The 15,778-nt window shown below is 37.6% G+C and overlaps 1 protein-coding gene across 1 annotated transcript; it reads right to left on the bottom strand.

The window, feature by feature from the left end:
* Positions 1 to 4,582: 4,582 nt before the first annotated feature.
* Positions 4,583 to 13,376, bottom strand: LOC103708432 (adenosine kinase 2-like). Its single transcript, XM_008793354.4, has 13 exons — positions 13,135 to 13,376; positions 11,117 to 11,170; positions 10,811 to 10,857; positions 10,635 to 10,666; positions 10,461 to 10,562; positions 10,269 to 10,336; positions 9,351 to 9,427; positions 6,975 to 7,072; positions 6,813 to 6,883; positions 6,411 to 6,477; positions 6,214 to 6,336; positions 5,382 to 5,442; positions 4,583 to 5,096 (listed from the first exon to the last, which is right to left on the bottom strand). The coding sequence occupies exons 1-13, from the start codon at positions 13,359 to 13,361 to the stop codon at positions 4,954 to 4,956; spliced, it is 1,170 nt and encodes a 389-aa protein (XP_008791576.2). The 5' UTR covers positions 13,362 to 13,376; the 3' UTR covers positions 4,583 to 4,953.
* Between the last annotated feature and the right edge of the window lie 2,402 nt (positions 13,377 to 15,778).

Raw genomic sequence — 15,778 nt, 5'->3', positions numbered from 1 at the left:
GATAACAAGCACTTATGATTCTACATTAGATTTTTACAGAGTAAAATGACTTAGACCTTATAATTGCTCATCTTCCTTTTAGTAACCCAAAGCACCTCTCTATAACATTCCGAGCCCTAGAGTACTTCATGTTAAAGAACTCATGAGTATTTGTGGGTTGTTGACTCTATCTCTACTCATTCAAATGGTATCTTTGTCCTCTATAAGGAACCAAAAAGCCTTCAGCATTTGCGTATCCAGCATCATATAGATAATAGTAACTTGTATATTGTGAAATATGATAATTAGTTTCAAAATAAGTAATGCATCACTTGGTATGAGAATTTCGCTATTCTATTAATCATTTTTTTACTTATCTTGGGGCACTTTTAAGCCATTTCTTCTCGAAATGGCATCTTGAAGCATTCGAGAATCAGTAGCCGATCCCTCCCACCCAGGCAATACATAAATAAATTGCATGTCTCGAGTGCAAACACCAAGGACATTAGTAGCAATCTCACCCTTGCAGCTTCGATACCTAGGCTTGTCGACCTTCTCTACATTGACCTTTATGTATGTTCCATCAAGTGCTCCGAGGCATTTCTACATTTATAAGATAGTTTATTTAGTTTAGTAGTATAATTTAATTGATACAACTAAAAGTAGTGGTAAAGAGTATCTTGAACCACTTCCACCTTTCATATATACAGTTCTCCGTCACAACTTCAAGTTTCCATAACAACATGGAATGGAGACGTAACATAGAGTTGAGAACGGCATGGAATTGTCTACTTATTGTTTTGCTAGAACGGGTGACTTGTCTCTTAATTATCCTGTTCTTCACATCATGTGAAATTATATGTAAAAATATGGCAACCATTTCCTTTACATCCATGTTTTTAAAGGATTTGAGTCTTCCTTGTGTTTTTAGTAAATGACATGATTCGTGAAAGGCTCTCCTATCCATTCGTATATTTTCAACAGAGGCTAAGTCACTATAGAACACAATTTTACCCAAATTTGTAGACTTTATGTACTGCTTACTAACTAAATCCATATCCCAACTTAATCTCAAATTAGATTGATTCCTAAATATGAGAGTCGTAAGCAGTTGTATGCTGAAGTATTTGTACTCCATCATTTTCATTTGAAAAAGTAAGGCACCAAGTAACTGCAAATGCCTTGATCTTGAAAATCGAGCCATTACTGCAAACAATAATGCAAACAATTTAAATTTACATGGCAAGCTTTCTTTTAATCTCAAAAGAAAAGTGCAAAATCTTTACTAGTTTAGTTATTAAAAAAAAAAATTCAAGTTAGCCAAGAGTGGAGAAGAGAACCAAATCCAATAAAATTTCACATCAAAACCACCTTTAATTCTCCAACCAAAACTATGGTGAATTAGATGTCAAAAGCCCAATCCAACAGAGATCCCCAAAACAGAATAATCCTAGCCAAACCAATAAGAAAAATTCTAACCAGAGAGTGACATATGATAACCTTTTTATAATAAAGAAATCACAGAAAGGCCTCATCCACCATGCTATAAAAAAAATCATAATAATACAATTTTATAATTATAATTAAATAGTGATTTGAAAACTTTAAGATAAGTACCGAGTTACTTATCTCGGTTCGCTCTCGAAACCCTAATCTCAGCCAACGAATGCTCAGTACCTATCAAATGATTAATAACGAATTATATACTGTTCTTTAATTAATTCTAACTTAAAACCCCGAATTGGACTTGAATGAGTCTCAAGTCTGATAGGTTAATTTGACTAGAAACTACTAATTTTGTAGAGAGAGAAGAGGTACATCCTCAAAGTGACTTCTCTCTGTCTCTTATTTATTATATTCATCTATTTTAATATTTATTTTTATCTTAATTTTCTATCACTTATTCACTATTTATTTATGCATTTTATTCTATTTTTTTCTTTTCCTTTTCTTTTCTTTTCTTTTCTTTTCTTTTTTCTTTTCTTTTTTTCTTTTCTTTCCCTTTTCTTTTTCTTCTCTATTTCTTCTCTTCTCCTTCCTCCAGAACCTTCTCTTCCTCCCTTTGCCCACTTCTCCCGTTCCTTTCTGTCCCTCTTCATCTCTTTCATTCTCTAACGCACTCTCTTACCCTCACACATTCTCTCTCACTCCCCAAGCCCTCTCTCACCCGCACACATTCTCTCTCGCTCCCAAAGCCCTCTCTCTTCTTTTCTTTATTCTCCCAACTTCTTCTCCTTCTCTTTTCCTCTTTTCTCCTCTCTTTTCCTCTCTTTCCTTTAATTCTCTCAGACTTCTTCTTATCCCTTTCTTCTTCTCAACCCTCCCCCTCCCTTTTATCTCCTCACACGAAGCCAAGAAGGAGAGGTCCTCCACACGAGAGGGGTTGGGCCACGGCCGGCGGCGCCCTCGGCCATGCTTGCGGCCGACGCCTGCGGCCAAGCCGAGACCGGCGGCTGCTGCGACATCTGCGGCCGCTCCCCGCGATGCCGGCAACGGCCGCACACAGGTGAGTCCCCACCCCCTTCTTCCCCTTTTTCTTCTTCTTTCTTTCTTTCTTTCTTTCTTCTTTTAATTTACCTATCCTCCTGAGTGAATCGGGAGGAGGAAGGGTAGGAAAAATGGAAACAAGGTGGTCGGGAGGCTTACCTCTTTCGGGGATGAACTGCAACGGCCCTGCTCTGACGCCTCCGCTTCGACGCCTCGGTTGTTGGTTCAAAGAATTCCCTTGGAGGAAGAAGGAAGAGCACGGTGATAGGATGATGCACAAGTAACCCAAACGACTCGCAACGAAAAAAAAGGATTGTTTTTTTTTTTTCGTGGAGTCTCCCCACAGCTATGAAGGATAGTTTGGTCAACATATTTTTATCTAAGATCACTGCGCTCCGGTAATGTTGGATAACGGTCCTCAAAGATGGGTTTTGGACCGAACGATGATTTGAAAAGTAGAAGTGGTCCGATATCACCGCATTACTAAGATGTAACATAACACGATAATTTTATCACCTTTATCCGGATATCCTTGATTCTGGGGCTGTCATCCCATACCAAACATCCTCTAAGGGTAATTGGTACCAGTTTGAAAAACGAAGCATCTCCGATCCAGTCAGAGTAATAGCATTATATAAACAATTCCATGATTTCGATGCGTGGCGGCTTGCCTTCTTTCTCCTTTTTTTTTTTGGGATGAAAAAGGTAGACCTGCACCATGCGATCACACAAAAAGGCTGGAGGATTTCGAGAACATGCACCTCTACCTACTCAACTTCTTCAGCAGGCAAACCATGTTTCTTGGCAGCACACTCATGCTCAATGCCCTCATCAATCGAGTTTTTGAGTAGGACCTGCAGCTCATCATGTACGCTAGCTAGATATCATCACTTCTCATCCTCCACCATTTCTTCCTTGATTGTATCGGGAGAAGCAGCTTCCTTCCCAGTGCTCTCTTGTTCAACCCTCTTACTAATTAACGTGGTTCGAACAAACCATAATGCATCTCTTCTGCAGCCTAGGCTGCTAGACCCTCATGAAGATGCATTGTTATCTTCATCTTCTTCCTTCTCCCCATCCTCCCAAATCTCTTCATTGACCACATCAGGAAAAGTGGCTTCCTTTTCAATGCTCTTTTGCTCAACCCCTTCATGGTATGAGCCAATTTCTTAAACCCATCTATCATCTCCTACACGGAGTTTGTTGTCAGACCCTCGGCAAATGCAGTTACATCTTCATCCTCTTTCTTCCCTGCATCCTTCCAATAGTCCTCCACCTCTTCTTCTGTAGCTACTCAATCACAAAAAGGACCCTTCTCTTCTTCCATGAGTAAGCTATCCTGTAAAATGTCCTCTTCCACAACTCCTCTCTCTTGGAAGATATCCTCCTCTTCCTTCTCATCCCCTGGTAACGGTCGTCCGTAATTCCAACTTAATACCAACTTCTCAAGGTCATACCTACTCTCCAGATCTGCTTCCATGGTATCCTGTACACTGACCACATTTCGTAGACCAGAGGTGCAAACCTCTCCTCTCTAAGGTTTACTGCATCCTTCGGCTCTCTTATAATGTGCCGCTCTGCATTTTCCCCTATAAAATAAGCTGACAGTGTCTGGAGACTGGTTAGTCTTCCAATCCCAGGTGGCACCGGGTCATGGGGAACACGATCTGGGAGATCAAGATGCCACAGGTTGGTTAGGTTCTTTGTGCCCTCGGGTAATTTTTGAAGATTGATAAAATCTCGTAGTTCCAAGGTCTCTAGATTGTAAAGACCACATAGTGGTTGTAGCAGCCTTCTAACCGGGTTAAAAATAAATAACCCCCCCCGCACTTTGTATTGCGTTGCGAATGCCCCCCTGCATTTTGAATTGCTGCAATAACTCCAAAATCCACCAATTTTGATAATGTTTACCTGTATGTGTGTACACCAGATAGCAGCAAATTGTCTCTGTCGTTTTGAGGCATTCATCATCTAAAGGATGATTAATATATACCATAAGTTGGTAATTTTACAGAACCAAGTACTCAAAATTGAATTTACCTTAAATTAAACCATTGAAACAGACGATAAACTTTTGATGACTAAAACCATCTAAGCATCCTACAAACAAAAAAAGGGAGCAAAAGACGGTGGAAATGAATGTCATACATAGAATGTCTCGAGCATTTCTAAAAAGACCATGCTTCTAGCCACTGTATGGATTACAATTATTATTTTAACAGTACAATAATCCTTGGAGAAGGATGTTTTCTGGAAAACTGGCATGGTTACTGATCCTTAGGGCATTACACCTGAACTATAAAAATCTGATGCTCTGATAATCCAGAGCATGCTGCCACCGCCATGCCTCGATGGCAAATAAGAATACCAGTACACACAATCAAGAAGCCTCACAAAAATAAAGCAAAGATGATATAAGGACATGAAAGGAAACAGTAGGATGGTTTGCCTCTGGCATACACTCATCTATGAATAGCCAAAGAGGACCTACTTAAATTCAGGCTTCTCTGGGTAAGTGCAGCCTGACCTTTGTATTATAACATTTGCTGCATAACATCCAGCTCTGACACAGTCTTCTATACTCTTCTCTTGGACCAACTGAGACAGAAATCCTCCAACAAATGCATCACCTAGCAAAGTTTTTACATGTAAAAGATAAGAAAACAAACTACAAACCCAAAAATATGATTCAGAAACCAATTGCATAGGATAAAAAGGGAAAGACGAAGCAGCATTGGTAATGTCAGCAATCTTAAATAGTCATAAAACAATCATGTCATGCAAATAAAAAGACGGCTTAGGACTTTGCCCTAGTGCTATATTGGTGTCTGACATGTTCTTGCTCATGCTTGTATCAAACATGATACATTGTTTTTCAAAAACCACGGTAAGCTACCCAAGATGGAAGAAAATACCTGCACCATTAGTATCAACCAGCTTCTCCTTTGGTAGCACAATCACAGGGAACTTTTTCACCTGTTGCCAGGGGTTCACAAAAGAAAAGGCCATGAGAACACATCCATAATCCCCAGAATTCCAAGACTCACCACCACATACTTTCCAATAAAGTGCAAAATCTCAACTCATATATCAGATATGCCTCAATGACTTAGGCGTATAAACAAAAATCAAAGATGTCCATGACATTGCAAGATTTAATGTGTGGGGCAAGGAAACCCAAGCAAACAAGATGAACAATTGAATATAGTAGACCCAAGAACGCGGAGATAGATAGGTGGTAAACCTAAGAAGAATCATACCAAGTGAGCATATCAGAGGGGCACTGTGCCTTATACTAAGGACAAAATAATGGGGAACAACCAAGATGTAGAAACACGGCAAGAGGTATCTAAGAAGCCCTGGTAACGACAGGGCGCCAAACTTGTGCTAAACAGCCAAGAACAAGACCCAGAACAACATAGATGGTAGTTACAGCTGAGGATTTGGAAAGCTTGCAACAAAACCAGAAGCATTAGTAGGAACATTATGTGGATGACAATTTGAAAACCTGGTCATAAATAGTTGGAAGAAAGCTTGACGGCTATAGCCACAACAGCAGTTCAGCTGTACCATGTGCAGAGCTAGAAACACAGCAACCTTTAAACATTGGTTATGTACTTCTCCCTCTTCCCTGTTTTACCGTTCACCTCAAGTGCTTTTGTCTTTCACCATGCATGCATTAGAAAAATTAATAGGCTACATAATCTATTTTTCAGTAACATTGAAATGAACAAGCAAAATGCTAACCTTTCCATCATCAGCAACAATGACTGGATCACAACCTTGGGTGATAACAGTAATCCTCTTGTGTGTCCCAGATGCATTGGGCAGTGCAGAGATCTTCAGAGCAATCTCCTCAACATTCTCAGTCTAAGCATTATTTATAACTTATCAGAATGAGTCTCTGTCACAAGAAAAGTATAGAAAATTGAAAAGATTATTACCTCCCAACCATGAACTTTCGCGAAGGTCTTTGCTTCTGTTTCATTCCCAAAGAGATAGTCAACATACCTGAATAATGGATACAAAGCTTGTAATAATCTTTTAACATTTTGAACAATGTCCTAAGATCTGGACAATAAACACACTAGAAAGTGGCCGGTTTGCTTTACCCCCGCCCCATGCTAGTTCAGTCTGTCCAAACAGCTTGCATTTGGCAACAATGAATCAAAAAAGCAAAAGAAAAACCCTGAGTAAAGACCTCTTTTAAGTAACCATTGTAACAACCATCATGCCTCCAGTTCACCACGTGAGAAAAGAAGTCTATATGTCATGCTAAATCAACAATCACCAAAGGGATCCACAAAGTATTTCTAACATGTGACAGTAAGGAATGAGCTACTTACAATAAAGCTTTCTCCTGCACATCCCGGAAGAACTCACAAATAAATGTAGCAGAAAGGTTCATCATAAATACCTGGAAAAGAAAGAGCATGATGTGAGAGACGGAAGGGTGTAAATGCAGTACTTAATACATGAGAAGCTTAACGATAAAAAAGGAAAATTACCTTGTTATTTGCTGCAACATGCTCAGCTACAAGTTGAATGGACTCCGGAGACACAGTTAGGAAAAATCCAGCAATGTAAACATACTTTGCCTTTTCAACTAACAAAAGTAATACAGTTAATGGAAAGCTAATAGAAGCTAAACTAATGGGTTGAACAGTTAATAGAAATTAATCAAGAAGTATGAGCCCTTTCTTCAAATGTGGAACCAGGCTTTGAACATGATTGAAGAACTATCTATTATTTGTTAGACTACTCGGGAGGCAGCTACAGAAATGCAGTTTAAAAGTAGACATTCATTTTATAGCATTAGAACGGCCCAAATATTTGACAACATTTTACTTTGAATATGGTGTGAAACAGAGTTGCAAGATAAAGGGAAAAGTGAAAATCTTCAAGAGAATTTGAAAAAAGAACTACAAAGCCTTGTTATATTCCTAATAGTGAATCATAATGGTGCTTATATTATGCTAGTTGTTGTAGTGAAGGCAGCAATGGCAATCATCAGGGATGCTAATTAGGTCGGGTTCCCAATTTTAGTAAACCTAGATCCAGACATGTTCGGGTTTCAGGTCTAATTTTACCCCATAACCAGCTCAACCCATCAGGTATTCCGGTTGGTTAGGTATATTACGACCTGTACTCTACCCAATGTGCATCAATATTTGTTCGGTATAATTGGATCCAGGTTCGTATCAAGTACTAAAAAATATATTTTGAACAATTAAGCAAGCTAAAATTATCTGTGCTTTGAGAAGTTTATTCATAAAATATCCAATTACATGCTGCAAAAATTAAATCATGAAAAATTAGCACTTTGTAGTTAATCGTATAATAATTATTGACAAAAACTTGAAAAGATACACTTAATTTAAAGTCAAGTACAAACAACCAAACATGTTCTAGCATGTAATTATTTTTATTTTTTCCATTAAGTTAGAGAACAAAGTTTCATATGCCAAGAGTTTAGAAATTGAAAGGTATATAATTAAAATTATTAATATTATTATATGTATATAAATAAACTAGGTAGTCAGTCAGGACCGAGTTGGGTAGTTTAAAAACCTTAAACCTAAATTGGACCCAAAATGTTCAGCAAGTCTGACTTTGAACCCATATTCATCGATGAATCAAGGTCAAGGTCAGGTCTGCATTGGGATTGGGTTGGAGCAGAGCCTGGTACTGGTTTTGTGGGTTGAAAGTGACTGCCCTAGCAATGGTGGTGGTTATGGTGACAAGAGTTTCATCAACAATGGTCATTGCAGTAGAAGTGGTAGCTATCAACACTTCTACAAAAAGCAAAGGGCATGCTAGTACAAGCTGGCATAGTAGCCATAACAGGAGGCCAATAATGGCAGCACCACTACTGGTACCAAGAATGGTGTGACTGCAGTAAGATTGTAGTCTATGGTAGTGAGATGATGGTACAATGGCAAGGAAGTAGCCACGGTAGCACAAGAAAACTAGCAACTATGGTGGTCATGGCAACAAATATGGTGGCGAATGGTGATGGAGGTTATGGCAAAAGTTGGTAACCGGCACCAATGTTGGTGGTAAGAGCAGAAGCATCTGTGGTAGTGTTGTTGTTGGCAATAAAAAGAGTGCTAGTGATGACTTCAGGTTGTCACTTCTCCTGAACAAAACTTTGTCTTCAGTTTTGTTATCTCGATATTGCACATAGTTTGGGAAAAAATGTTTGGCAAGCTTAGAAGAAACACAACATCATGCATATTTTCCTTTTCCTTTTTTGATTATCTCTGCAAGCCCCAAAATAATAAGAACTATAACAATAATGATAACAATAATGATGATGATGATGATGATGAACACGACAATGGCAGTAATAATAATAATAATAAAGATCCTCCAATTTTTCCCTTGCTTGCTTCCCACCATAAGGCACAGGTAAGCATGCTGCATGATTCGTTCCCTCTATCAAAGCTTCAAATTGGCATAGGTTGCCATTAATAACAGGTCTTTGTGACCTAGCTTGGATTAACTAAATTTAGATATCAGATGCAAAGTGAGGTGAAAATGTAGAAAGAGTTGACACTCTCCTCTTGAATACAATCGACGAAATGTCCCTTTTTTCTAATTAAGCAATTAAAAAATCAGGGGCTATTAGCACCAAGGAAGCTTTATTCTTGTGAGAAACAGCAGGATCCCACATTTGCTTGCAAGTGAACTCTAAACAGCCAGGAGTAAGAAGTCCCTTTTTTATTCTGTTTCTGCCTTAATTTCTCCATAACATCCAAAGGTTGAGGTCCTCAAGTTTTACGAGAAATTGTTGCAATATCCATTCATATCACTGATATGTACTTGAAATGATAAGTAAGAAAGATATTTTAAAGGACTAGATTCAAAGAGCACAGAGTTACCTAATGCCCAGTTTTCAGGCTTCTTCAAATGTTCTGACTTATAGCAATTTGCTGCAGATAAGTTGGCGACAAGAGACCTATTTATCATAAAAATACAATGTCATTATATATCTTGAAGACTGAAAGCACATTCAACTACTGATATCTGTATTTTATGAACTAAACAAATGAATATACTCTTTAGAAATTAAACTAATCAGCACAATATAGCTCCTTGAACTAGAACATAACAAGTGAACCAATATCATATAAAGCATGGATCCGATGAGAGTTTTCCTGATGAACAACTTCCATATGAATAAGATACCTGGCAGACTAACACTTAGTCTTGATCCATGGTCTTCGCTGATCTAAAAATAGTTGGAAGTTTTTGTTTGGTAACAAATCAGGATCCCCCACATGCACCACTGTTAAATATGCAATCTATATTGTAAAAGAAAATGAAATAATATCTTAAGAGCATCACATATTAGAAAAATTGCAACAACATATATATCACCAACAAATATAATGACCAAGCTTAATTAGAGTGGTCATCTGCTGGAGGACCATCAATTCCGTGGCCTGACCTAGGATAGACCTTTTTAAGCTACTAGTTAAAGTAATTTTAGTACACATTTTCCTGAAACAATACTGGATTGAGTTAGGTCAAGGCTTGTGTCTAAGTTTGGTCAGTTGAAACAGAAGATGATGACCTGCAAGATCATCATCAGGCACAAAGATAGAGGTGATAATTGTTGGTGCAGTTCATGAAGATGAAAATTTAATGATTGTAGACATGAGCCATCGATCTGCTAGGCATATGACAAGAAGATATATATAAATATATATATGCCTGCGTACATGTGTGCGCGTGTGTGTCTCATGCAAAAGATATCCGTCAACCTTGGAACATAGATAATCTTATCAAAAACGTACCTTTCACCACCAACAACACAAACAGCACATGTGCCAGTTGGAGTAGTCTCATCTTCATAATAGTGACCCTGTTCAGTAGTCATGGAAATTTTATTTGAGCATGAGACAGTGGCAGAAAAGAGGTGAAGCACATAAATGGAGAGGAATAGGGGTGAAGAAGAAGGAGAAGGAGAAGGAAAAAGAATAACTTACATTGACACCTGCATCTTTTGCCTTTTTCTTCATTTCCTCTCCAAACTTGTCCTTTCCAATGCAACCAATATAACTAGTTGCACCGGGAATTTGAAGCATCCACTGTAAAAGCATGGATTAATTCAATGACAACCCTTCAATATTAGATATCAGCAAGTTCATTGAAAAGCTTACTTGAGCAACCCTGATCGAATTCTGGGTGGCCCCTGGGTAGATAAATAAAGCGCAGAATTAAAGTTTAGAATACAGTTCTTGACATTAAACCAAACACCACTGCCCCCCAAAAAACAACCAAATGAATAAAATAAAAAAACGGCACAGAATGAATATCAGCAAAGCCAGAGCATTACCTCCAGCTATGTATTCAACATTGTACTTTGTAGCTAAGTCATCATACCTGGGGCAATGATATGTAAGTTTAGAGCAACAGAGAACAGGTCATGATAGTGTACAGGTTTTTTTAAAAAATGAGATTCAAAACCTCGTGTATAGTCATTTTTTAATTCCATAAAAAAGAATAAAATTCAAGTCGTCATTGAAAAGAATGTTAGAAAAGATTTATAGTAATATAAACAGGGTCAATGCCATCATATATGCATCTATGGGTATCATAGGACCTACGCATGACATTTTTGATTTGGTGATTGAAAACTTACATAGGCAAATGCTTCTCCTCAGCAAGAATTGCATTGTTCAACTTGACGTCATATCTGGAATGGAATCAGAAATGTGAGTTCATAGTCATGAAAGTCATAATGCTCTGACACATCCAAATTATTGTCTAATTTATGTGAAACCAATTCTATATAATTAAATTATTGTCCTAGGAAAAGGATATAGCTAGTTGCTAGCTTCATAAATTATGGATTTGAAAAGTACAAAATATGCAGAGAAGAAACTTTTTAAAAGAAGAATTCCTAATAGCAATAATAGAAAAAAAAAATAAGTGCCAACAAATGCAAAGAAATTTCAAGAATCGAGTTCTTAGAAATTTAATGAAACTCATGAATAAGCTCAAGAAAAATGCATAACCTAGAAATCAGGAGCTCTAAACTCTCGATAAGAGCTCAAAGAACTGCAACTGTTTTCAACATACTCAGGTTATGGGTATTTGAAAATAAAATGTGTAAAGGGAAAAAATGAATTAACAACATCAGCTGATCATAAAAACACAACCCTGACTCACAAAGGGTCGAGCTATTGTGGTTCATTATAGCACATAACATAGCATGATCGGACTAGATCTATAAAGGATCAAGATAATAAAGAAACAGAAGGACTATGCTGTTCATGCAAATGTAACATAAAACAGTATTTTTTTTTTCTTTACATGTCAGAACAACAACAACAAATAGTATAACCAGCCCTGAGAACATCAAAAAAGCACAAGTAACAGAAAGGAAAGATATGTTAAAATAGTCCACATCAGGTCACCAAAAGAACGACAAAATTCATGTAAGATAATTAGGGGAGAGAAACTAAAAACTATCCATCATGATTCACAAAATCTCAGATAGAATCAAGTTATTCAATTGCAGTTCTAAAATTCAGTAACAGCTAATCAAGTAAAGCAATCTCAGCATGTAAATGACTTTAACCATTTCTGAACATAAGATAATCTACAACTTAACATGGCAGAGCATATCCACCATATTTGGAGCCTAAAGGAATGGTAATTAAGAATTAACGACCCAATTTACCCAGATTAGTTCGGAAACCAGAAATGTCATTATCTGCCTAATGCAAAAGCTCAAGTAACTAATATCTATATATCAGAGAAACTGATAAACATAAAGTAACAGCATATTTACCCCAGAAATTAAGTATATGATCAAGGTCTCCTTATTCCCAGGTATAGGGGACAAACCAAAGAAAGAAACAGCTGGTGTTATTACTACTAGAAACACGGACATCAGCAAAAAAAAGCCAAATCTAGAGAGAAGCATCAAAAGAAGATAAAGAAAATGCTTGAAATAGAAAAGAATCAAATCACTCGTTACTATGCCATGAGAGGTTCAAATCCATGAAACCCATCATCCATTCACGTATCTAACACTTCAAGAAAGATCGTATGCTCCGACCATCCGCTCTACTGGATAAGATGCAAAGATCAAACAGTCCCCCTAACTGAAACAGATCAAGAAGCCTAGAATTTCTAACTCATCCTGCGTCACAAAACCACAAGCAAAAGATCACAGAACGAGATCCATGGTTCACCAGTTCTCCAGCAAGCTAGGATCTAAGATCTTGACGCACTCCTGTTGCAATCCGTGATCAAAACACAGATCAAAGGACCAAAGATTACAAGAAACACTCAAGTCAATGGAGAGAGCTACGTTGAACGAACCAGAGTACGAGATCTCATGTTAACAGATTCTCCGGCAAGCTAAGCTTTGAGATCTCGAAACCCGTGGCCGTAAATCAGAAAGAAATCAGAAATTTCGAGAAACACTCAAATCCATATAGTACGCTTCCAAGAACTGATCGGAGCACGAGATCTAAGATTCACTAATGGACAAGTTAAGATTTAAGATCTCAACGCATACCAAAATATGTAAGCAGAAATTAGATCAAAGAACCAGAAACTACAAGAAACACTCAAATCCACAGAATGAGCTATCAAGAAAGGGTCAGAGCATGAGATCAGAGAGACAACGAGAGAGAAATGGATTACTTTTCGAGGAATTCCTCGTCCACGACCGCGGAGATGTCGAGAAGGGGGTTCCCCATCCCCAGGAGAATGCCTTCGTACGCCATTCCGGAGAGCACGAGAGCAAAGGGCGGGCGGGCGGGCGGGCGGGCGGGCGGGAGGAGAAGCAACGGGAGATCTGGGGCACCGAGAGCGAGAAATGTTAGGGTATTTATAGGAGCCAAGGAGGAGGGCTCCCCTTCACCTACCATTTGACTCCGCCGGAGTGGGTCCGTGGGTGGGTGATTTGGTTTCGACTCAGGCGTGCGGACCCCCAATGGAACAAGTCAGGTTTAGGCTTGTTTGGAGAGCACCTAGCTGGGAGGGGTGTAATATTCCTGATATGCTGGTTTGCAGGTTTTGAGATAGCTTGAGAGGCAGAACTAGGGACCTCTATGGGCAAACTTAGTGTCGTAACTGTGTTTGGGTTTGGATGTTGGAAGTCTATTCAAGCGTAGCTTTGTTTGTTTGAAAGATGGTATGAGAACGCTTTCCGGCCACAGCCGCACAAGATATGGGCGGAGCATCTCATTGAGTCCATCCCTTATCGTGTAGCATCTCGGACAGTGTTTATCACCTAGGAGCCTCTACCCTCGAGTTTTCTCAAGGTGAGATGGTGGCAGGAGGAGGGAGCAAGCTTTATCATCAAAGATCCGGATTCTAGATTTATAACTGCAGGCAGGTGCTCGATCTTCGCTAGCTCTATGTCTGAAGCGGAGCTGAGGGCTGGCCTCAACCATCGCGTTCCTTGAGGGCCGAAGTTATCTTAATGGAGGATGACTCGACGACGATGATTGGCTGAATCCAGAGTCGTGTTAGGAAGACGGACTCGCATCCTCAGATTCAAGATTTTTGGATTTTGGCGAGAGGAAGTATCTCCTTTGGGGCAAGGTATATTTATCGGGAGGCGAACAAGGCCGCGAATTAGGTGGCCTCTTTCATGGCTAGCCACTCTGATGGAGTTTTCTAGACCTCTGAGGCATAATTGCCCAGAGCCTTTAGGGATTTATTGTTTTTTGACTTTCTTGAATGTATTCATACTAGAGTAGTGTGAAACGCCTGCCTAAGCAATACATACATACATACATACATACATATATAGATATATATATATATATATACGTATATATATACATATATATATACACGTATATATACGTGTATATATATATGTATATATATACAATAATTCTTTAAGATTGTTATTTTATATATATATATATATGTATATATATACGTGTATATATATGTATATATAGATATATATATATACACGTATATATATACACATATATATACACGTATATATATACACATATATATACACGTATATATATACACATATATATACACGTATATATATACACATATATATACACGTATATATATACACATATATATACACGTATATATATACACATATATATACACGTATATATATATACATATATATATACACGTATATATATATACATATATATATATATATATATATACATATATATATATATACATATATACATATATATATACATATACATATATATATACATATATACATATATATATACATATACATATATATATACATATATACATATATATATACATATATACATATATATATACATATATACATATATATATACATATATACATATATATATACATATATACATATATATATACATATATACATATATATATACATATATACATATATATATACATATATATATATATATATATACATATATATATATATATATATATACATATATATATATATATACATATATATATATATATATACATATATATATATATATATATATATATATATATATATATATATATATATATATAAATAACAATCTTAAAGAATTATTGTAAAAAAAGGTTTGTAAATCGGAACCGCATCACATCACATGGTGGAAAGAAAAAAAGTAGGTTTTAGCTATGAATGTTTTGGAGGGTTTTGCAAGAGCGTTTGTTTAAAGAGCATGGAATTTGAACCATTGGAATGCAATAAATACTATTAAACGGGGTGCAAGCAAATGCTAGTAGCCTAGCCTGAAAAAATAAAGGCATTCTACCTGTTTGGCTCCACCTAAGGTTTCATTGGCGGTGCTTTTCCATTATAAAGAAAGTATTATCAAAATAATTCAATATAACAATTATAATGCTCCTCATCCACTATAAAAAGTCCGAGTTATCTAATATTAACTACATCGTTATTATTGTTATTGTTTATTATAATATAAAATTGTAAGAGCCTGTATGAAGGCCGGCCTAGTCCGGCCTGGGAGTTATCTGGACCGGTCACTTGGGCCGCCCAACATGCGTCGGCACGTGCAATGGGGGAGGAGGACTCAGGATAGGAGTCGTCTTCTTCTTCGAGTTCATCATGGAAGAGAAGTCTTAGGGCTCGCCGGACTCCAATGAAAACCCTAAGACTCGATCTATAAAAGGCACCTCCCGTCTTTCAGTCTTCATCCTCCCTGTTTTGCTGCCATCGGCCGCTGAATTAGTTGGGTTGTGCCGCCCCTAAGGACCCCTATGATCACGTGGCTATGGGTTAGGGAGATAGCCATGGTTCAGGCTGAGGTTGATCGATTCTTTGATGATC

Source organism: Phoenix dactylifera, chromosome 2 (assembly GCF_009389715.1).
Source record: "Phoenix dactylifera cultivar Barhee BC4 chromosome 2, palm_55x_up_171113_PBpolish2nd_filt_p, whole genome shotgun sequence".
In the NCBI taxonomy this organism is placed as follows: Eukaryota; Viridiplantae; Streptophyta; class Magnoliopsida; order Arecales; family Arecaceae; genus Phoenix; species Phoenix dactylifera.
This window is presented reverse-complemented; position numbering and strand designations above follow the sequence as displayed.

Coding starts and splice junctions, on each gene's coding strand:
- LOC103708432 (XM_008793354.4), bottom strand. CDS start 13,361: ATGGTAGGTGAAGGGGAGCCCTCCTCCTTGGCTCCTATAAATACCCTA. Junction 10,858..11,116: donor GAGGAGAAGCATTTGCCTAT/GTAAGTTTTCAA, acceptor TCATTGCCCCAG/GTATGATGACTTAGCTACAA. Junction 6,478..6,812: donor GTGCAGGAGAAAGCTTTATT/GTAAGTAGCTCA, acceptor TCCATTATTCAG/GTATGTTGACTATCTCTTTG.